The 24,198-nt window shown below is 47.6% G+C and overlaps 1 protein-coding gene across 2 annotated transcripts in view; it reads right to left on the bottom strand.

The window, feature by feature from the left end:
• LOC119952957 (tight junction protein ZO-3-like) overlaps positions 1-24,198 on the bottom strand; it is a 116,733-nt gene that overhangs the window by 37,286 nt on the left and 55,249 nt on the right. For both annotated transcript variants that reach the window (XM_038776601.1, XM_038776600.1), the window contains exons 4-7: positions 20,574-20,676; positions 16,524-17,067; positions 5,720-5,823; positions 1,927-2,083 (exon numbers count right to left, since the gene is read on the bottom strand). In XM_038776601.1, coding sequence (XP_038632529.1) covers positions 1,927-2,083; positions 5,720-5,823; positions 16,524-17,067; positions 20,574-20,676 — 908 coding nt within the window. The remainder of the gene's footprint in view (positions 1-1,926; positions 2,084-5,719; positions 5,824-16,523; positions 17,068-20,573; positions 20,677-24,198) is intronic.

Genomic DNA, 24,198 nt, shown 5'->3' with positions numbered 1-24,198 from the left:
AGCCTTAAATACCCTTTACTCATCAAAGTCCGGCATTATCACATTTCCAGACAGAAATGCTGAGCACAAATCAGGATAAGATTTTATATGAAGCCCAGTTCAGTTCTGACCTACAATAGTGCACACACGGTCACTGCCCCCAAGCTGCATTCACTTCATTGTGATATACCTGATAAATGAATGTCCATCAGCTCCTATGTCCCCGAAACCAAATACAGTGCACTGAAATTACTTATCTAACATAATTAAAGGAGAAATATTGATGAACATGGATCTGGTGCAGTGAGCCAGAATTCCTTATTGTCAAGTCTGTCCTCATTGTAGTCCATTGTTTAAGGAGGGACTGAATTGACACTTTAGGCAGAACTTTCCCTGCAGGCTTCTGAATGCTCCAATTGGGAAACTGCGTTAGTGGCTGATGTGCTCAGCGAGAAGCAATTCGATCCAGGAGGGTGGCGACCCACCCATTGAAAAACCATGACCTACACCACAGGGGCTGCAGCGGGTCAAGAAGGCAGCTCACCACCACCACCTTCTCAAGGGCAATTAAGGGATGGACAATGAATGCCGGCCGAGCCAGCGGCGCCCACATCCCATAAATTAATAAATGAAAAAAAAATGGTCACATTTTAGTCTCTTTTGGCAAAAATCATCATCCGATTGGATATGGAACAGGCAACATGTTTTTTTTAACTGGATTATCCAGCAATTTCTCAGAAGAAAGTTGGATATCAAAGGTTTGTGTTTGTGATTCTTCTTCATGCAGGCTTTGTCTTGTGGATGGGTTAGCAGCATTCAAGCAAATTTTACAGCACCTCCACCACCCATAACATCTCATTCTGCCCTTGTCCACTCCCCAGATGGTCACACTTGAATTTTAAATATGAAAAGCTATCAGACTGAAAATGACTGCGATATTAGGACTTGCTGATCCATCATTCCTCTGCAAGCTGTTTTAGTGAAGGTGTTGGTCCATTTATTTTAGATGGGTCCTGCACATGTATCAACTGCCTACATGCTAATAATATTGGCAATGTAATTTCTAGGCAATAGTACAGTTTGTAACAGAATCTCGGTAATAGAGGAAAATTAAAACAAGAGAAGGCAGAGATGATGCAGAAACTGGAGGCCGGAGCGAGCAGAAGGTGAAACGTTCTCCAGAAAAGTGGGAATAGCTCACTTTCTCTTCCAGGGAGCCAGAGAGGACTCAATGGGCCAAATGGACTTCCTTCTGTGCTGCAACCATTCTGATTCTATTCGGCCGGAATTTTCCACGGCAGGTTTCCCCGCTGCTCGCGATTGGCCACTGGAAGGATCTACCCAGTCCCTCCGAACTTAATGGCAATTCACATGGCTCGCCGCTGCCGCTGCCAGGGAATCTGCCGCAGGAATCGAGTCAGATAGGACCGGAAAATCCTGCCGGTGGGAAAGGCTGGAAAATCCCATCCTGTGATTCTACAACTTGGTTGAGAAACCCTGTGGGATAAACAGCCATTTTCAATGCTTTTCACCCGTTTCCACCAATCATCTGGTAAAGATGCGATGCGAGATCGGGGAAACCCAATGGAAATTCTATTGCACGGTGTTTACTGTGGTTTTGTATTAGAGTAGATTTATTACTGTAACATTTATGTGTATTTCAGTGCCATGGTGCATGAAATGGATACTATAAAAAAAGAAATGGGAACAGAATTTTCTCGGGACCTGCTGTTTAAGGATTAAACAGGGAATATGGCATAGAATCCATAGTATCCTTACAGTGCATGGAGGCCATTCAGCCCATCGAGTCTGCACCTACCCTTTGAAAGTGCATCCTACTGAGGCCCATTCTCCCACCCTGTTCCTGCAGCCGCGCATTGATCATGGCCAATCCCTAACCTGCACATACTTGGACAACAATAGTATGTTTGTGGTTTGATCACTTACCATCCAGGCTGTTTTCCTCACTGTCTATCAGTTCTGGAACATTGATCAGAAACTGTTCATCATCCCGAAGGACCACCAACCTCAGCTCCCCCTCCGACTTCTCAATTAGTGTCCTCGTATCTTCCAGTGATATATTCTCAGTCACTATACCATTAATCTAAACAAACAGAAGAAATGGTCCATCACTGTCACCTCTACCAAAACATGTCTGTCAGGAACATGAAGCTACTTAGAATAGGCCACTCGGCCCAATTTCGATTGATTTCAACACAATCTACTGGCTGTCTCGCACAGTCCACAATCCCTTCTCTCTCCAGAGATATCTAACTTCCTCTTTCCCTTACTGAAATCATCCACTTGAATTGCTTTCCTAAATAATTCATCCTCACAATGTCCCACCTCAAAACGTTTCCTCGTTTTGCCTTTCTAGTATTTAAGCCCATTGTCTGCCTTTTATTTGTTGGTATTCTGCCTTCAGGATCACATTCCACTGTCCGGACAGGTGATCGCTGCATGTGTGATTTCCATTCCACCTCATGGGCCCATATATCCTTTGTTGGGTGGGGGTGCAGGGGGGTGTGTGGTTTTGGAGATACTGTAGTGAGTGGTGATGGGACACTCACTGGGTAAGTTGTCCCAGGCGACCTCACACTTCTGACCCCGATCCTTGTTGCCTCTGAGGATGAACCGAGGTGGAAAGTTCAATTGTCCTGGGGGCCCTGCCCCGTGCCTTCCTGCAACACCCACACCACCAACCTCCCACATCCTCCCACCCAGCACACCCTTTACACACAGCCCAGCCCATCCCTCACATCCTTCAGATAGAGGAATGAGAGAGGTCGGAATGCTGGTGAAAAGATGTTTAATAGTGACTATATACATTATTGTGCCCTGACCTCAACCTCTAATCTATGTGTTATACCCATGCCAACTTAACTCGTGTCTAACGTCCATGTCTTACGTAGCCTTCCGCTCCTTCTAGGTATGATCCCAGAGATGTGGAGATGGCCTGCTGTATATCCTGTGCCCTGTGACCTGAAGTGCCTTTGGTGGCCATCCTTTGCAGAGCCTGGACCTGGATGGGCCCAGCTGACTTTCAGATGTCACAGGTGACTAAGTTTCAGTCTCTCTGTTCTGCAAACTGAGATGTGCTAGTGTCAGGTGGGGGGGATTCAGAGGTGTTGAGGTGTTCCAGCATCTTCAGGAGGCACTGGCACGAGTCCCATCACTTCCTCCTCCCTCAAGCTACTCCATGGGATGGAGGTGAGGCCGGAGAGAGCTCCAGAGACTCAACTGTCACCTGATACTCTCAGTTATGGAGGTCTGCTCTCGTCTCAACCAGGATCTCGATGCCCTTAACCATGGAGCACAGAGACCGGGCCACGTCCCTCAATGAGTCATGTCCCTCTGTGCCTTGATCATATACCTCTGGCACTGTGCCATATTCCTCTAGTACAGTGCTATGTCCCTCTGTGCCTGGCCCAGATTAGTCAGTGCCCAGCCAATGCTCTCGATGTCCTAAGCCAGGACTCTTTGAGATTGGGCCAAGTTCTGGAGTGCCACAGCGGGTCTTCCTGTCACTGGGCTCCCGTGTCATGAGCCTCAGCCACCGACCACACAGATTGTCCCAAGCTTTGGTCGTCTTGACCCATGGCTGTGAAATTTTGACCCAAGGCTCCCATCGCGGACGCCACCCAGTGTTGGCCTGGGTACCATGCATTATTGGCATCGTCACCTGTGCCTGAAGGCGATTGGCCGATGTGGGGAGTGAGGGACAGGAATGGTGCCAAGGGCACAAGAGGCGGTGACTCACCCGAGCTGCCCGAAAGAAGTTGTTCATCTTTTTGTGGCACTGCGTGCCAGTCTGCCAGGTGAGGCTCGCACACTGACCTCCTCTGCCACCTCCACCCAGGCACAGTTCACAAGCATGGGCAGTAGCCTCCTGCACACCCTGGGGAAAAGGGTGCTCTGTCTCTCCTACACCGCATCAAATATTCGGTCCAGCTCAGCGCTTGCGGGGGGGGGGGGGCTCTTCGTGGAGTCATCTTCTTGGCTGAAATGAGAGTGTGTGGTGACTGGAGAGCTTCTAAGCAGCTCCAGCTTGTCAAGCTTTCCAGTGTCAATTCTGGCCCCAACGAATCCCATGCCGGCAGGAATGAGAATTGCTCTAGACTCACGTGGGCAGAATGCTGGCCCATTAGCATGTCATGAATTGCTCCAGAAATAGCGCCCCAACAGGAATACAGACTTCATGCAGTATTCTCTGTCAGCGGGATCCTCCACTTCACCGGCAGCTCACTCATGCCCGCAGATGGCGTGGAGGTGGCCACAATTGGAAACCTCATTGGCCGGCTGCCAGGACGGAGGATCCTGCTGCCGGAAGGGGCGCCCCGTGCCAGGAAGTAAGTCTGGCGGGATGAATCCCGCCCTAGTCTCTCAAACGGAGCATCCCACCCAATATATTTGGACTCTTTTAATCCGCCGTCATCCTGAAATCTTTTCCCTTAACATTAGTTCCCGTAGGTAATTCCTTCACAGGAAATGGTGGGTTTTAAGCTAAAGGGGGAATTGAAAGCAACAGACAATGGCCAGGATCCTCCACTCCCCGACGCTGAGTTCATAATCGGCGATCAGGCGGAGAATCCCTTTTTACGATTGAATTGGGGGCGGCGCCTGTTTTCAGATGCTCCGCCCCCTCCAAAACGGCATCATCGAAAAGCACGTCGCAGGGACGGCCTCAGGACGTTACCTGAAGGCCCTCCCCAATGCTCCGCCCCTGATGTGCCGAGTTCCCGGCTGCGCGGTTGATTCATAGTCTCAGTGGTCGGGAACCCGGCGTGGCGGCTGCGGACTATGTCCAGTGCCGGCAACAATCGGGCGGCAGCTGTGCTGCTGGCCAGGGGGGCTTCAGCAGGGGCTGGGGGGATTGGCGGCGGGGGGGGGAGGGGGCGGGGGTGTCCCGGGGGTGGTGAGGGGGTGTCCAGAGGGGCACTATCTAACAGATCGGTTCCGCGCACGGCTGGCGCCATGTTGCACGGCGCGACTGCTGCAGGTCGCCGCTATGCGCATGTGCGGCCACAGACCCGACAATTCTCCGGGCGTTTATATCGGGAAGGCCGTGGGTTTTACGTGGCACAGCTGCTAGCCCCTCACTGATCGGAGGATGGGTGCTGGGGCCTCGATGATTTTTCCCACATAAAATGCCACGGATCTTCCGGACATAGCCCCAAAATCGGAGAATCCAGCCCAATGTCTCTCAAGGATTGGTCACACACTCCTAGTGGGGACCAGTGCTTTCAGGGAGCTCAGCCAAAGGAGATCATGCCAAAGTGCTGTCGTTCTGTCTCTAACCCATCCTTCATGGGAATCTGAGATCCATGCTTTTTGTCAGCTCGGTATCCCACTGATAATGCGGCATCACTGAATCATTCCTTTGAAGGGCTGGGTCCAACTCTGGAGATCTGCAAATACAACCTATTAATAGGTCCGTATAATATCTTCAGGAGTCCTGTCATGTTTACACAAAGAAGGTTTATTTTGGCAAACAAAAGTAAAGGTCGCAACACGGCATACAGTATTTTGGTCTCAGCTGGGACTACCGGACTACAGATCTTGCCGGTCCCAATATGTGCCGGCTTTTAAGTACAAGATTCATGAGCCCCAGCTGCTCGGCTCCCGTCCCTCTGTGCGGGAGGTCGTATTCCATGAGCCCCATAGGGAGATCAATTGGGTCATCCCCACGGGTCTCATGAGGGTTATTACAGTCCATGACTCTTGAGAATGGACATTTTACCTTTAGTATGATGTCCCCCTCCTTTAAGACTCCTTCCTTTGAAGCGAGGCCACCGGATGACATGTGTTTAATGAAAATTTGGCTTCCCAGCCTCAAGCCGTATTCTGTGAGAAAACACAGTGCACAAAGCTAGTTAGCAATTCATCTGTTAAACCGTTCAGAAATGCTGACAACGCACGAGTCAACAGGACTTCAATCTCACATCCCTGCTCTGATGCTTTGAAAAAGGACACACAGAGTCCAATTAATCTTTTAGCACGAAGTCTATTGAAAGGAAATTGATAGTGCACCCCTGCACCTTGTTGAGCAAAGGTCTCTCAGCCGCTGCCAACACCTGCAATATTCAAGCCTTACGAGCACATGAATGACTTCAGGGACAAGGAAGGTGATATCTTCTTAAAGGTGCAGGGGAAGGCTGGACTCCATAATGAGAACTTGATTTTGCTGCTTACCAAAAAGGAGAAGGCTGACAAAGTATCGGCGAAAGTGGGGATGGTATTAGTAATGGATGGGGTGAAAATAGGAAGGATGTATTTGAAAAGTTGACTATGCTTCGAGTGGATGGCTTACATCCCAGGATCTAAAAGAAGTGGGTATGAAGATATAGTGGACATGTATACATTCTACACAGTGTTTCGATCAGGCCTCAGCGAGCAAAATAGACACAGAAGGGAAAGAGAGTGAAACGGAAGGAAAGGAGAAGGAAAGGCAGGAAAGAGACGGAAAGATGGCAGGAAGAAAAGAAAGAAAAACAAATAAGCTCAATGAAGGCAGAGACCAAAGAAGCAGATCATTTTCAGAAGGAACAACACTAAAGGCGTATAGGTTATTTTATATTCCATGCTGTGCATTGATCCAAAAGATAGTGGCCTAGAATTTCCACAATGTAAACTCCATCAGCTACAACTTTAATCTGCAGATTTGGCTGGGTCTGTCCACTTGCATTCTCACACATGCTGCCATTGGCATAAAACGTGTGGAAAATGCTGTCCTTAAAAAGATATTCAGCTGCACTCGAGCAGTAGATTGAAGGACAACAGGTAAAAGAGGAACAGCAATGGGCTCATACCAATCATATCTATACTGTCATTGTACGCTGTACTGTGGCCAGCAGGGAGGGCCCCATTGTGGAGATAACAGAACATTACAAAAGCAGACTTACAATCCCTCTTTTGGAAGATTAAAGACAGGAGGCACAGGCTCTCTTGAGCAGATGTCACTAAGCTTACCAGGAATGCAAATCGTGTTTTTTGAAATGAGGTGACAACTCCCTCACACCAGAACTGGAGACCAGTACTGCAAAATCTTCAATGACCCATCACCAAGGCAGGTGAGGTAACACACTGAGCACTCCCTCCATTGCTCTATTCCCAACTCTGAGCAGGTTCTGCACGCACCTTCTTAAATTCAATGTCAAATTGGTTCGATAGCATTCCTCTGAACTACCTTGGGTTGGGTTTTGTTGCATTATAAGAGCTGTGTAAATGCAAGTTATTGTGATTGTGCAGCACTTGCGCAATAAGCTTTCACAATGCAGCTTGGTAAAGGGCAGTTCTAACTTGGAAGCATAAAATTCTGGAGACATAAGCCTAGATTTTGCAACAGTATCGACAGCAAAACTGTCATTGTCAGCCATCCTTACTCCACTGCAACTGACAGCAGCCTCAGGAGTTCACACATGCAGAATAACATGGAAATATGGCAGCTGCTGTCAGTGATTTTATGCTCCTCCAGAGGAGCTTGTGGTGATATGCATCACTGTAAATACACAAGGGGTGAATGTAAATACATGTAGATTAGCTAGACACTAGAGGGAGCACCAGATACATGACACACAGACATTCAACCAATAGGCCAGTAAGATAGGACATGACCAATGGGCATTCACGATATACACAGAGGTCACACTACCACAGGAGGGCATTACACCAACCCATATAAAAGTACACAGCACACACGATCTTCCTCTTTCCAGTGCGGACACTCAGTGTGTACACAGGGTTGATTTGAAACACATCACACCCACCACGTGGATTGTAGCAGACTGGTTCGTCAGTCTGAGTAGCTAAAGCAGGATTAACAGGAGAGTCGAATCCAAGGAGGAGAATTGTTAACAGTTTAATAAATGTGTTAAAGCTATCTCCAAGTCTGAACCTTCCTTTGTCAGAGTGCACATCAAGGAAGCAGCTTATGCTACATCAAGAGCATAACAAAACAGAGCTGATGTTGATGATCCCCTGACTGCAATCAATGGGGTAATCAATGAATTGAGGGGAACTTCCACTCTCAATCTGAGGGTCTCACTGTAAAACCTTTGAAAAAGTAGCATTGTGTTGTGTGGAGGCAGTGGCATAGTGGTATTATCACTGGACTGGTAACCCAGAGACCCCGGGCCAATGGTCTGTGGACTTGGATTCGTAGTAGATGGGGAAATTGAGTTCAAATTTTAAAATCTGGAATTAAAAGTTGAATGGTGACTATAAAACAAACGTCGCAAAAACCCAACTAGCTCACAAAAGGAAATCTGCCATCCTTACCTGGTCTGGCCTATATGTGACTCTAGATCCACAGCAATGTGATTAATTCAGAAATGGTCTCAGAGGCCACATGTTGCAATTTGGGATGGGCAATAAATGTTGGTCCAGCCAGTCACACCCACATCCCACAAACAAATATTTTTTAAATTAAGGTGTAACTGGCATTTTAATGGCCTACTCAGTACATAATTGCGAATAAACACCCTCACCTGAAAATTTTAGTTAATGGAATGTCATATTTCTCAGATGATACAAAAATTCCATATATTTAAAAAATATTTTAAAGGCTTTTTTAAAGCTTATTTCACAATCCGTGATATTTAAATTAAAGATGGAAGGATTCAGTGCTTTTAATTTCCCGGTTTATTTTCTGTGAGGACTCTTGACTGTGATTAGCTGTTAACTCTACTTGTTGGCATCACTGCTGCTGGCGCTCGGAGATCTCCTTGACTTGACACTGGATTTAAGCTGCTGCTGTGAACAAGGCAAGCACATTTGCAGGGATAGCTGAATCTTTGTCGGCAGTTTACTTCAAGGGCAGCAGCCAGTATCATTGCTTTGCCACTGACAGCCAAATCCAGTCCGTTGATAGATAAGCAAATGGCCAAAGGTGTGGGAAATGGATTTCAATGTAGGCAAAAGTGAGGCCATCGACTTTCAACCTGAATGGTGAGAACTGCAGAGATCCAGAAAGACTTTGAGGTCCGGCTACATAGATTATATAAACGTCATGGGCAGATATGCAAACAAATCATAAAATGGAATGCTGTTTTTTATAACTAGAGGATTAGACTGCAGGCGGTAGCAGCAATAGTTCTCTGGTTCCGCCACAACTGGAGTACTATAAGCAGTTCTGGGGACAGCACGGTAGAGTAGTGGTTAGCATAGTTGCTTCACAGCTCCAGGGTCCCAGGTTTGATTCCCGGCTTGGGCCACTGTCTGTGCAGAGTTTGCACGTTCTCCCCGTGTGTGCGTGGGTTACCTCTGGGTCCTCCGGGTCTTCCCACAGTCCAAAGATGTGCGGGTTAGATGGATTGGCCATGATAAATTGCCCTTATTGTCCAAAAAGTTTAAGTGGGGTTACTGGATCACGGGGATAGGATGGAGGTGTGGGCTTGGGTAGTGTGCTCTTTCCAAGGGCCGGTGCAGACTCGATGGGCTGAATGACCTCCTTCAGCACTGTAAATTCTAAGATTCTATGATTCTATGACTACACTTTAGGCATTAAGATTGAAGGAAGTGGAGTCTACTCATTGGAATGATACCTGGACTCAAAAGGTTAATTACAACGAAACATTACACAATAGAGAATTCCCAGAAATTTAGATTAAGGGGTGACATGGTTGAATTTCTCAAAGTATTAAGGGGAAGTAACAAGATAGATAGAGAGAAACGATTTCTGCTGGTCAGGAAGTCCAGACCAGTGGACATAGTCTAAAAATTAGAGGTAGATCTTTCAGGAGTGAAATTAGGAAACAGCACGACACAGAAATTGTGGTAGAAAGTTAGAATTCTCTTCAGCAATTGGCATTTGATGTTCAATCATTTGTTAAGTCCAGAATTGATAAATTATATTTTGTCAGGGATATGGGAGATAGGTCATAAATCAAACATGATCTCTTTGAATGGCAGAACAGGCTCGGAATTGGCAACTCCTGTTTCTATGTCCCAATGGATCATGTGAGATGACTGCGTAGACCCGAATATCAATTACATGCACTTGAAACACAAAAACCCCTTCCTCTACAGTGACACATTTCTAAGTCCTTTTGCTTCAGCTTTCATACAAATTGCATAGTCCTCAGTCCTTTCCCATACCCTCATTTACAAAACTTTTGGTGCATAGGTCTCGCCAAAGCTCTTTAACATGAGGGGACATTTTCAGTTGTAAATTGCTCACCTATTTAGAGATATAGATCATGGAGGTAGTTGCCACTCAATCAGATTAGCAATGGAGTATGTTGAGGTTAATGGCAAAATTCCAAAGTTAACAGTGAGAGAGTAACGACACTCACAGACATATAACCCACCGTCATATTCAATGTTAACATTCTTCCAAACATGTTTGCCCTGAGGATCATTCAGAGAGAACAACACTAAATGTGACTCAGAGACGAAGCAACAATGGTGATTCAGAGAGAGCAGCATTAATGGTGATTCAGAGAGAGCAGCACCAATAGAGATTCAGAGAGGGCAGCACTAATAGTGATTCAGAGAGAGCAGCACCAATGGTGATTCAGAGAGAGCAGCATTAATGGTGATTCAGAGAGAGCAGCACAAACTGTGATTCAGAGAGGGCAGCACTAACTGTGATTCAGAGAACAAAGAACAAAGAAAAGTACAGCACAGGAACAGGCCCATCGGCCCTCCAAGCCTGCGCCGACCATGCTGCCCATCTAACCTAAAATCTTCTACACTTCTGGGGTCCATATCCCTCTATTCCCATCCTATTCATGTATTTGCCAAGATGCCCCTTAAACGTCACCATCGTCCCTGCTTCCACCACCTCCTCCGGCAGCGGGTTTCAGGCACCCACTACCCTGTGTGTAAAAAACTTGCCTCGTACATCTCCTCTAAATCTTGCCCCTCGCACCGTAAACCTATGCCCCTGAGTAATTGACCCCCCCCTACCCTGGGAAAAAGTCTCTGACTATCCACTCTGTCTATGCCCCTCATAATTTTGTAGACCTCTATCAGGTCGCCCCTCAACCTCCTTCGTTCCAGTGAGAACAAACCAAGTTTATTCAACCTCGCCTCATAGCTAATGCCCTCCATACCAGGCAACATCCTGGTAAATCTCTTCTGCACCCTCTCTAAAGCCTCCACATCCTTCTGATAGTGTGGCGACAATCCAAGTGTGGCCTAACTAAGGTTCTATACAGCTGCAACATGACTTGCCAATTTTTATACTCAATGCCCCGGCCAATGAAGGCAAGCATGCCATATGCCTTCTTGACTACCTTCTCCACCTGTGTTGCCCCTTTCAGTGACCTGTAGACCTGTACACCAAGATTTCTCTGACTGTCAATACTCTTGAGGGTTCTACCATTCACTGTATATCCCCTACCTGTATTAGACCTTCAAAAATGCATTACCTCACATTTGTCCGAATTAAACTCCATCTGCCATCTTGCCGCCCAAGTCTCCAAACGATCTAAATCCTGCTGTATCCTCTGACAGTCCTCATCGCTATCCGCAATTCCACCAACCTTTGAGTCGTTACTAATCAGACCAGTTACATTTTCCTCCAAATCATTTATATATGCTACAAACAGCAAAGGTGCCAGCACTGATCCCTGTGGAACACCACTAGCCACAGCCCTCCAATCAGGAAAGCACCCTTCCATTGCTACTCTCTGCCTTCTATGACCTAGTCAGTTCTGTATCCATCTTGCCAGTTCACCTCTGATCCTGTGTGACTTCACCTTTTGTATCAGTCTGCCATGAGGGACCTTGTCAAAGGCCTTACTGAAGTCCTTATAGACAACATCCACGGCCCTACCTGCATCAATCATCTTTGTGACCTCCTCGAAAAACTCTATCAAGTTAGTGAGACACGATCTCCCCTTCACAAAACCATATTGCCTCTCACGAATATGACCCCTTGCTTCCAAATGGGAGTAGATCCTGTCTCAAAGAATTTTCTCCAGTAATTTCCCCACCACTGACGTAAGGCTCACCGGCCTGTAGTTCCTTGTATTATCCTTGCTACCCTTCTTAAACAAAGGAACAACATTGGTTATTCTCCCGTCCTCCGGGACATCACCGGAAGACAGTGAGGATCCAAAGGTTTCTGTTGAGGCCTCAGCAATTTCCTCTCTTGCCACCTTCAGTATTCTGGGGTAGATCCCATCAGGCCCTGGGGGCTTATCCACTGTAATATTTTTCAAGACGCCCAACACCTCGCCTTTTTGGATCTCAATGTGACCCAGGCTACCTACACACCCTTCACCAGGCTCAACATCCTCCAATTCCTTCTCTTTGTTGAATACTGATGCAAAGTATTCATTTAGTGCCTCACCCATTTCCTCTGGCTCTGAGAGAGCAGCTGACTGTCTGTGTGGAGTTTGCAAGTTCTCCCCGTGTTGCGTGGGTTTCCTCCGGGTGCCCCTGTTTCCTCCCACAGTCCAAAGATGAGCAGGTTAGGTGGATTGGCCTGCTAAATTGTCCCTTGATATCCAATGATTAGGTGGCATTACAGGGATAGGGTGGGGGAGTGCTCCCAGGCCCGAGGTTGATGCTCTTTCAGAGGGTTGGTACACACTCGATGAACTCAATGGCTTCCTTCTGCACTGTAGGGATTCTAAGATTTTATGATGAATAAAAGTGAGCAGTAGTAATGCTGAATTAGAGAGAGCAGAACTAATGCTGAATGAGAGAGAGCAGCATGAATGGTGATTGAGAGAGCAACACTAATGGTGAATGAGAGCGACCAGCAATAATTGTGAATTAGAGAGAACAGCACAAATGGTGAATTAGAGAGAACAGAACTAATGGTGATTTAGAGAGAGCAGCACTAATGATAATTGGAGAGAGCAGCACTAATGATGAATTGGAGAGAACAGCACTAATGGTGAATTAGAAAGACAGAACTAATAGTGAATGAGAGAGAGCAGCATCAAAGATGAATGAGAGACAGAAGCACTGATGGTAAATGAGAGAGCCGCACTAATTATGAATCAGAGAGAGCAGCACTATCGATGAATGAGAGGGAGCAGCACCAGTGATGAATTAGAGAGAGCAGCACCAAAGATGAATGAGAGGGAGCAGCACTAATGGTGAATTAGAGAGAGCAGCCTAATGGTGACTGAGAGAGAGCAGCACCAAAGATGAATGAGAGAGAGCAGCACTAATGGTGAATTAGAGAGAGCAGCCTAATGGTGACTGAGAGAGAGCAGCACCAATGATGAATGAGAGAGAGCAGCACTAATGGTGAATTAGAGAGAGCAGCCTAATGGTGACTGAGAGAGAGCAGCACCAATGATGAATGAGAGAGAGCAGCACTAATGGTGAATGAGAGGGAGCAGCACTAATGATGAATGAGAGAGAACAGGACAAAGGTGAATTAGAGAGAACAGCACTAATGGTGAATTAGAGAGAACAGCACTGATGGTTATTAGAGAGAGCGACATTAATGGTGAATGAGAGAGAGCAGCAATAATGGTGAATGAGAGGAGCAGCACTAATGATGATTGAGAGAAAGCAGCACTAATGGTATTCCTGTCAGGCACAAAGGCAAAACAGGAAAGGTGGCCAATCCATGGCTTATAAGGAAAATTAGGGATAGTATTCGATCTAAGGAAGTAGCATAAAAATTGGCCAAGAATAAAAGCAGGTCTGAGGATTGGGAGCTGTTTAGAATTCAGCAAAGAAAGGGCAGCACGGTGGCGCAGTGGTTAGCATTGCTGCCCCTCGGCACCAAGGTTCCAGGTTTGATCCTGGCTCTGGATTACTGTCCGTGTGGAATTTGCACATTCTCCCCGTGTTTGCGTGGGTGTCACCCCCACATCCCTAAGATGTGCAGGGTAGATGGATTGGCCACGCTAAATCGCCCCTTAATTGGAAAAAATTGATTGAGCACTTTAAATTTTTTTTAAATTCAGCAAAGAAGGACAAAGGAATTGACCAAGAGCGGGGAAATAGAGTATGAAAGTAAACTTGCAGGGAACATAAAAACTGACTCAAAGTTTCTGTAGGTACGTGAAGAGAAAACGATTTGTGGGCAAAGATAGGTCCCTTCCAGTCAGAAACAGGGGAATGTATTATAGGGGTCAAAGAAATAGCTGAGCATCTAAATACATACTTTGGTTTGGTCTTCACAAATGAGGACACAAATAAGATACCAGAAATGTTGGGGAATGCAGGGTTTAGAGAGAAGGAGAAACTGAAGGTGATCAATATCAGTAGAGAATTGGTGTTGGGGAAATTGATGGGGTTGAAGGCTGATAAATCCCCAGGGCTTGATAATCTACATCCCAGATTACTGAAGGAGGTGGCTATAGAAATAGTGGATGCATTGGTGGTCATCTTCCAGGATTCTATAGACTGCAAAACAGTTCCTGCAGATTGGAGGGTGGCTAATGTAACTCCACTATTTAAAAAGGGAGGTAGAGAGAAAGCCAGTGAATTATAGACCAGTAAGCCTGATGTCAGTAGTGGGGAAAATTCTAGAATCCATAATCAAAGATTTTATAGCAGCGCACGTAGAAAACAGTGGCAGGATCAGACAGAGTTCACCATAGATATATGAAGGGGAAATCATGCTTGACAAATCTACTGGAATTCTTGGAGGATGTAACCAGTAGAACTGATGAAGGGGAGCCAGTGGATGTGGTGTATTTGGACTTTCCGAAGGCTTTTGACAAAGTCCCACATAACAGATTAGTGTGTAAAATTAAAGCACATGGGATTGGCGGTAGTGTATTTAGATAGATAGAAAACTGGTTGGTGGACAGGAAAGGAAGTAGGAATTATGGGTCTTTTTTAAATTGGTGGGGTACCGCAGGGATCAGTGCTGGGACCCGTGCTATTCACAATATACATAAATTATTTAAATGAGGGAACAAAATGTCATATCGCCAAATTTGCAGATGACACCAAGTTGGGTGGGAGGGTGAGCTGTGAGGGGGATGCAGAGATCCTTCCGTGTGATTTGGACAAGTTGAGTGAGTGGGCAAATGAATGGCAGATGCAGTATAATTTGGATAAATGCGAGGTTATCCACTTTGGTATCAAAAGAGGAAGGCAGACTATTATCTGAATGGCCATTGTTGGAACCAACAATTCTACGGACATGTGCTTGTAGGATTAGAATAGCGGTTTTAATATACTCACAACAGAGCCAGCCGGTTAGCCATTGAACTTTCGGTGAACTGGCCGGCTGACCATGTGGCACTGATCTTTATACAGCAGCTCCAGGGGGAGGAGTCCTGGGCGGAACCAAGGGAGAAGCCCAGTACAATTCTCGAGCATCCCCAGAGCTACTCCCCCTGGTGGTCAGGTAGTGCAACTGCACTTACAATATAGGCACATGTATATACAGATTATAATCTGGTGTGAATCACATTCACCACAGCCATAAATTAGGAGAGGGGAATGTGCAATGAGACCTGCGTGTCCTCGTACACCAGCCACTCAAGGTAAGTATGCAGGTACAGCATACAGTAAGGAAGGCAAATGGTATGTTGGCCTTCATAGCAAGAGAATTCGAGTACAGGAGCAGGGATACCTTGCTGCAATTATACAGGACCTTGGTGAGGCCACACCTGGAATATTGTGTGCAGTTTTGGCCCCCTTATCTGAGGAAGGCTGTTCTAGCTATCGAGGGAGTGCAGCAAAGGTTTACCAGACTGATTCTTGGGACGGCAGGACTGAGGTACAAGGAGAGATTGAATCAGTTAGAATTGTATTCGCTGGAGTTCAGAAGGATGAGAGGGGATCTCATAGACACCTGTGAAATTCTAACAGGACTGAACAGGATTGATGGAGGAAGGATATACCCGATTGTAGGTGTGTCCAGAACCAGGGGTCACAATCTGAGGATACGGGGTGGATTATTTAGGACAGAGATGAGGAGAAATCTCTTCACCCAGAGAGTGGCGAGCCTGTGGAATTCGTTACCACAGAAAGTAGTTGAGTCCAAAACATTAAATGGTTTCAAGAAGTAATTAGATACAGCATTTAGGTCGAAGGGGATCAAAGGATATGAGGGAAAGCGGGATTAGGCTGTTGAGGTGGATGATCAGCCATGATCATAATGAATAGCAGAGCGGGCTTGAAGGGCCGAATGGCATTCTCCTGCTCCTATATTTTCTATGTTTCTATGTTCCTGTGAATGAGAGGGAGCAGCACTAATGGTGAATTGGAGAGAACGACACTAATGGTGATTGAGAGAGAGCAGCACTAAAGGTGAATTAGAGTGATCAGCAATAATGGTGAATGAGAGGGAGCAGCACTAATGGTGATTCAGAGAGAGCAGAACTAATGGTGATTCAGAGAGAGCAAAACTAATGGTGATTCAGAGAGAGCAGAACTAATGGTGATTCAGAGAGAGCAAAACTAATGGTGATTCAGAGAAAGCAGCACTAATGGTGAATGAGAGAGAGCTGCACTAATGATGATTTAGAGAGTGCCGCATTAAAGGTGATTCAGAGAGATCCGCACTAATGGTGAATGAGAGAGAGCCGTACCAATGACGAATCAGAGTTTGTGATTCTAGATTTGGTTCCCAACTTGGATTTCTGGTTTTCCATTGACAGATATCTCACCTTCGTTTGCATTATTCTTAATTAGGAAACTCTTGATGGGTTTCTTTGTAGCATTGGAGTCATATTGACTGTCCGGCTGCTCGAGGTCATCTTGATAACTTCCAGCTGGGCTCTGTTCTCGAATGTGTTCCCGAGAATGATAATCCTGTTTCTTTAGTTGATGGTTATAGCTCCTCGAGGGGCTGGGACTGCGATCGTGGCGCCTCGAGGGACTGGGACTGCGATCGTGACGCCTCGAGGGGCTGGGGCTCCGATTGTGGCGCCTCGAGGGACTGGGGCTCCGATTGTAGCTCCTCGAGGGACTGGGACTGCGATCGTAGCTGTCATTTCTGCCAGAGTCCCGGTCATAGTCACTACTGTGATGGTAATCATCATGGTATAGGTTTTGGTTCTGAATCCTTCTTAGTCTCCTGTCAGCTGGATCATAGTCCTCGTCCTCATCAGAGGCGTCATCGTGTACATAGTCTGATCGACTGGAATGGTAGCTGGTTGCCGATGCTGTGTTAGTCACAGGAATCTGTACTTTACGGGGCCTTTTCACTGTCTTCAAAGAAAGAAAGGCCAGAACCATTAGTTAGCATGAGATTACCCAGTAAACAAGTACCTGCACATTAAAACCTGAACAACACAACAGCAAAATCCAGTTAGTTTAAAATTAGAAACTTTGATTCAGAATTCAGCTCGGTGAAAACATTTCACCCAAAATGGGTGGAATAATTAACTTCTGGGAAGGTTAATGAAAGGACCAGTCGGAATCAGATGAAGGAATGGTCAGATTTGCTCTTGGAGAGAAATGGGGGGCTATGTCTCATAATCTCACATTTCCAGAGGGGATCAGTGCTTGCAGTAAGCATGGGTCAGAGAATTGGTGCTTCCAAAGATGTGCAGGTTAGGTGAATTGGCCATGCTAATTGTACCTTAGTGTCCAGGGATGTGCAGGTATGGTTATGGGGATAGGACGGGTTGGACTGGGGAGTGGACCTGGTGCGAATACTCTTTCGGAGAGCTGTGCAGTCTCCTTGGGCCTATGGCCTCCTTCTGCAATGTACAGGGCCGGCCCAAGGTACCGGCAACTCGGGCAGTCGCCCGGGGCGCCATGTGCTAGGGGGCGCCAGAGACTCGGGTCCCGCGCATGCGCAGTTGGGCCGGTGCCAAATAGCGCATGCGCGGTGGCCGCCCTCCACCAGGGCGGCCCCCTCCGACCCCCGCCCCTCCGACCCCCCCTCTCCGGCCCCCCCTCCGCCCCCCCTCCCCCCTCCGCTCCCCCTCCCCTCCCCTCTCCGCCCACCCCCTCCCCTCCCCGCCCCCCCTCCCTCCCCCCCTCCCTCCCCCCCTCCGTCCCCCCCTCCGTCCCCCCCTCCGCCCCCCCCCTCCGTCCCCCCCTCCGTCCCCCCCTCCGTCCCCCCCTCCGTCCACCCCTCCGTCCCCCCCTCCGTCCCCCCCCTCGTCCCCCCCTCCCCCTCCGTCCCCCCTCCGTCCACCCCTCCATCCCCCCTTCCCCCCTCCAACCCCCCCTCATCCCCCCTCCCGCCTCCCCCCCTCCGTCCCCCCCTCCATCCCCCCCTCCGTCCCCCCCCCTCCGTCCCCCCTCCCCCCCTCCCCCTCCGTCCCCCCCTCCCCCTCCGTCCTCCCCCCCCCCCCCTCCGTCCCCCCCCCCCCTCCGTTCCCCCCCCCCCCCCCCCCTCCCAAGGGCGCCGAAGTTCAGCTTGCCCGGAGCGCCAGCAACCCTAGGGCCGGCGCTGGCAATGTAGGGATTCTATGGTTCAATATTGCAGCCCCATCTCTCGGTCACAGTCTAAGTGGGGTACATGCATTTTAAAGGATTGATATAATTACTCTGTGGTGGCAGGACAGTTGGTCAGGCTGACCTCTGAAAAGAGATGGCTCTACTGGGCCTGAGTTCCCTGTTCCAGGAAAATATTTTAACAACTTAAAGAAAAGAAAACCTCTGACTAAAATCTCACTGCCTTCTCCTTATTGATTTTTATTGACACACAACGAAACATCTGGAGGATTATAGTGCAGAAAATCTCACTTTTCTGTTTAAAAGGTCTGACATTCCTTTGGAGTCACGAGAAGGTTTGGATTTCTTCTTTTTTGGACAAAAGCTAAAAGGTTTAGTCGAAACCAGGCATTGAGTTAGCAGCACCCCATCCCTTTTCTCGACTTTGGACAGTATTCCTCTTATGATTTCTTTCGCAAGATTCTCCCCTCCTCTTCACTGTTGAGATTAAATGAATTATCTCAAACATTAAAATAATTCCCATGGAATCCCTACATTCGCCCCATCGAGTCTGCACTGACCCTCTGAAAGCGCATCCTACCTTGGCCCATCCTATCCCACCTAACCTGCACATCTTTGGACCAAATGAGGGAACTGGAGCACATGGAGGAAGCCCACGCAGACACGGGGAGGACATGCAAACTCCACACACACACAGTCACACGAGGCCGGAATTGAACCTGGGACAGTAGCACAGTGGTTAGCACTGGAAGGAAGCAGTGCTAACCACTGTGCTACTGTGCTGCCCAGAAAATCTAGGGGCAGCACAGTAGCATGGTGGTTAGCATAAATGCTTCACAGCTCCAGGGTCCCAGGTTCGATTCCCGGTTGGGTCACTGTCTGTGCGGAGTCTGCACGTCCTCCCCGTGTGTGCGTGGGTTTCCTCCGGGTGCTCCGGTTTCCTCCCACAGTCCAAAGATGTGCGGGTTAGGTGGATTGGCCATGCTAAATTGCCCGTAGTGTCCTAAATAGTAAGGTTAAGGGGGGGGTTGTTGGGTTACGGGTATAGGGTGGATACGTGGGTTTGAGTAGGGTGATCATTGCTCGGCACAACATCGAGGGCCGAAGGGCCTGTTCTGTGCTGTACTGTTCTATGTTCTATGGTGTTGACAGGTCAATTGACCATGGTAGGTCTCAACTAAGTCCACGTCCAAACATATTTTCCTGGAAGTGTGACTGGATAGTAGTCATGAGAAAGCATTCTGACTGATTGTTCCTTCCTGAACCCGGAATGCTGTAATCAAACGTATGAGATTTCTCAGCTATTGCATTATTATAACACTTTTAAAAGCAGCGCCGTTGATGTGTCAGCATTAACTCAGTGGGAGCACTGGGTTCAAACCCCAATCCAAGCTCAAGCACATAATCTCAGCTGGCACTTCACTGCTGCACCGAAAGCACGCTGTATTGTCAGAGTTGCCGTCTTTAGGATGAGGCATTAAACTGAGTGCCTCTCAGGTCAACCTATGGGATCCTATGCACTATTCAAAGAGGAGCAGAGATGCCTTGGTCTCTTGGCCAATTTTTATCCTACCTTGGCCCACTCCCCCACCCTATCCCACCTAACCTGCACATCTTTGGACCATGGGAGGAAACTGGAGCACATGGAGGAAGCCCACGCAGACACGGGGAGGACATGCAAACTCCACACACACACAGTCACACGAGGCCGGAATTGAACCTGGGACAGTAGCACAGTGGTTAGCACTGGAAGGAAGCAGCACTAAATTTAATTTGATTAACATCTGTTTGTGGGGTTTTGTCTATGTGCCTGCAATAGTAATCATCACTAGAAAGGCACTTCATTGGCTGACAAGTGTTTTAGTATAAGATCCCCTCTGCTGACATTCAAAAACATTTGGTCTTACAATGTGGCCAAAACTGACAAAGGAATATCAATTATCGAAGCCTGTTTTACCTGAGGATACTAAGCCCCAAACCTGTTGTGTGAGAGTGGGGTTATAAGTAGGCCAGGCTGGTTTATTGGGGACAGGTCTCTCTCTCTCTCTCTTTCTCTCTGAAGGAACATGCTAAACCAGTTGGGTTCCTCTGACAGGCGGGCAGCTTGTAGAGTTTTATTTCTGTGTTGAAGATCCAAGAATGAGTAGATTTATTGAATTCAATTTTATAATTTGCCCCGGTGTGATTTGAACCCATGACCATTGGGCTGCTGGTCCACTGCTGCAGTGACCCAGAACAAGCTTATAACAAAACACATTTCAGATGAAAAGGAGCCCCAGGTCTACACTGAGCCCTTTGACACTCACTATTTTAGCAGATTTTCCAGAACTCTTTAGACACTGGATGGCAACTGAAGAGGGCACATTGTCCATGGAAATGCCATTCACCATAACAATCCTGTCCTTTATCCTGAAAAGAGAGACCCATTCAAATGAAAGGGGGAAACATAATGACAAAGCAACATTCCCTATCACAGTGTAGCTTTGTGTAATTTCCTCCCACCAAATTGTTGTGTTTCTTTCTGGGCAGCATTGACTTCAGATGGAGTACTCCAGCTCATTAACGTGATAGTACAGATCCTGGGTGTTTCCAGAGTATTCAACCATATTCAGCATAACACCTAACCCCAATTCTATCCTCATTCATTGGGGTGAAATTAGCCTTATAGAGGAATACAAAACACACAAATTGAATTTGTCGCCCATTGTACATGTTTCATAGTCAGTCCCTGACTCCCCAAAGCCTGTCTACCGTCTATAAGGCACCAGTCAGGAGTGTGATGGAATACTCTCCACTTTCCGAGATAAGTGTCGCTCCGATAACACTCAACACCGCACCCCACTTGATTGGTACCCCATTCATCACCTTAAATATTCACTCCCTCATGCATAGTGGCATTTACAAGATGCACCACAGCAACTAATCAAGGCTCCTTCGACAACAACCTCCAAACCCACAACCTTGACGACCTGGGGGGACGAGGGCAGCAGGTCATGGGATCACCACCACCTGCAAGTTCCCCTCCAAGCCACACACTTGGAATTATATTGCTGTTCCTTCAATGTCACTGTGTCAAAGTTTTGTAACTCCCTCCCTAACAGCACCTAGAGCACAGGGACTGTGCCTAGAGCACAGGGACTGCAGCAGTTCAAGGAAGCTCACCACCACCTTCTCAAGGGTAATTAAGGATAGGCAATAAATGCTGGCCTAGCCAGCAACGCCCACACTTGGTGAATGAATAAATTAAAATAAAATCAGGGAACTGAATATTGGGCAGCGAGTACAGCAAGCGACTGATAGGATATCACCTGATTCTGTCCTCCTACTTTTCAATCCCAACGTCTAGACACACACTGATGAGAAGCAGGCACCCAGTCTGATTTTCCCTCCACTAATGGTAACAGTGCTGCGGTAAACTCTGCTCCACCACTGTTGCTGTGTCTGCAATCAGACGGGCAGAAAATTAAATCTGGTATAATCTTAGTTTTGGTGCCTTAATTCGTTATTGAATAAAGTCACTGAGCCATCGAGTTTATTCTATGTTTGGTTTTGAGTTTGGCATTATTTTGTTGGAGTCGGTCAAATTACTTCCATCAACCCCCTCCAGTACTTTAGTAGGCAAACACATTGCCCTGTTCAATACTCTCTCAGATTTGATTAATGTTCTGTGTTGAGTTAGCTGATTTCAGCGGGGGTGGTAGCAGGAAAGGGTTATACTGGTCCCTTGGACTAGTGAAGAAGAAATCAGGCAGGGTTTCCTGATTCTAATCGCTAGTCTGTCAACTCTGGTGGAACGTACTCCTACATGGATCTTGAACAGAGCCGCTTCACATAGGAGCAGGGGAATGGGATAAGACAGGTGGAATGCAGCTAAGCCATGATGCTCATTTGGAGAGTCGGTGCAGGCACAATGGGAAAATGGCCTCCTTCTGCACTGTGACAATTCTGTGATTCTGTGACATGGTGGGTGGGACGTGGGAACCTAATGCGGTGTGAGGCCAAAAAAATCAGTATTCCGAAGGCAGGATGGTGCTGTCAGAATTTAAAAGCCGGGTTAAAGGGGCAGCAGGGTAGCATGGTGGTTAGCATAAATGCTTCACAGCTCCAGGGTCCCAGGTTCGATTCCCGGCTGGGTCACTGTCTGTGTGGAGTCTGCACGTCCTCCCCCTGTGTGCGTGGGTTTCCTCCGGGTGCTCCAGTTTCCTCCCACAGTCCAAAGATGTGCGGGTTAGGTGGATTGGCCATGCTAAATTGCCCGTAGTGTCCTAATAAAAGTAAGGTTAAGGGGGGGCTTGTTGGGTTATGGGTATAGGGTGGATAGGTGGGTTTGAGTAGGGTGATCATGGCTCGGCACAACATTGAGGGCCGAAGGGCCTGTTCTGTGCTGTACTGTTCTATGTTCTATGTTCTAAAGGTGGGACGAGCTCCCCGATGAACAATATTAGGAAATCATTTAGCATGTAACGCAGGCTCATTAAAAAGCCATCTCACCAGGATTAAGTTCCCCGCCAGTGAGAAATTCGAATGTTCACATTCAAGAATGCATAAGTCACATAAATGGTGCATAGCTTTTTTTTAACAAACATTTTATTAAGGCATTTATGACTTTATAAGAACAAAAGATACAAGTACAAATGGAAGCATAATTCAGTGCGTAACACACCCCTCCATCTCCCACTGTTCCTGCCTAAGGTAGACAAAAATAGCCTAACTCCCCCACCCCTCCCTTACTCCCTAACCGTGCCCCCTTATTGAACCTGCTAACAGTTTAGCTTTCCCTGAAGAAGTTGCTAAACGGCTGCCACCTCCAAATAAACCCTAACGTTAATCCTCTCAGGGCAAACTTAATTTTCTCAAGCCTGAGAAACCCAGCCATGTCACTAACCCATACCCCTGCTTTCGAGGGCTTTGAGTCCCTCCACGCTAGTAAGATCTGTCTCCGGGCTATCAAGGAGGCAGAGGCCAAAACGTCAGCCTCTCTTGCCCCCTGGACTCCCGGGTCTTCCGACATTCCAAAAACCTCCACCTCTGGACTCGGCGCCACCCTCATTTTTAGCACAGTGGACATGACATCCGCAAATCCCTGCCAGAATCCCCTCAGCTTTGGACAAGTGGCCATAATTTGCGGGCCCTCCTGCACACCTCACACACTTGCTCTCCACCCCAAAAAACCTGCTCATCCGGGCCACCGTCATGTGTGCCCGGTGGACCACTTTGAATTGTATCAGGCTGCGCCTGGCACATGATGAAGTCGCGTTAACTCTGCTCAGGGCATCCTCCCACAGACCCACCTCTAACTCCATTCCCAACTCTTCTTCCCATTTACACTTTAGCTCACCTATCTGGGTTTCCTCCCACTCCACAAGTTCTTTATAGGTTTCCAAAACCTTCCCCTCCCCATCCCATTCTAGAAACTACCTTCTCCTGTTTCCCCTGTGGTGGTAGAAGCGGAAAGGTCGAAACCTGCCGTCGCACAAAATCCCTACCTGCAGATATCGAAACCCATCGCATACCGTTGCTGCCGAAACTTCCCCCATGTCATTTATCTCCAAATAATTCTGGGTGGCCTCCCTCACCCGCCCCCCCCCCTCACCTGCTAACAGTCCTACATCCAATCTCCATTGCAAACACTGACACCTGTAAATCCCCCAGTGTGGGGCATGGTCCGACACAATAATCGCTGAATACTCAGCATCCATCAGTCCCGCCAGCAAAGCCTTGTTGAAAACGAAAAAATTAATCCGGGAGTACACCTTGTGAACATGCGAGACAGAAGAAAACGCCTTCACTCCGCGGATCTACCCCTCCCAGCTGCTCCATAAACCCCTTTAGCTCCTTCACCACGGCTGGCACCCTCCCTGTCCTTGGACACGACCGTACCAACCTCGGATCAACGACCGTATTAAAGTCCATCCCCATCATCAACCTACG

This window comes from Scyliorhinus canicula, chromosome 18 (assembly GCF_902713615.1).
Source record: "Scyliorhinus canicula chromosome 18, sScyCan1.1, whole genome shotgun sequence".
NCBI classification, from domain to species: Eukaryota; Metazoa; Chordata; class Chondrichthyes; order Carcharhiniformes; family Scyliorhinidae; genus Scyliorhinus; species Scyliorhinus canicula.
The sequence above is the reverse complement of the archived record's forward strand: the minus strand, read 5'-3'. Positions and strand labels throughout refer to the sequence as shown.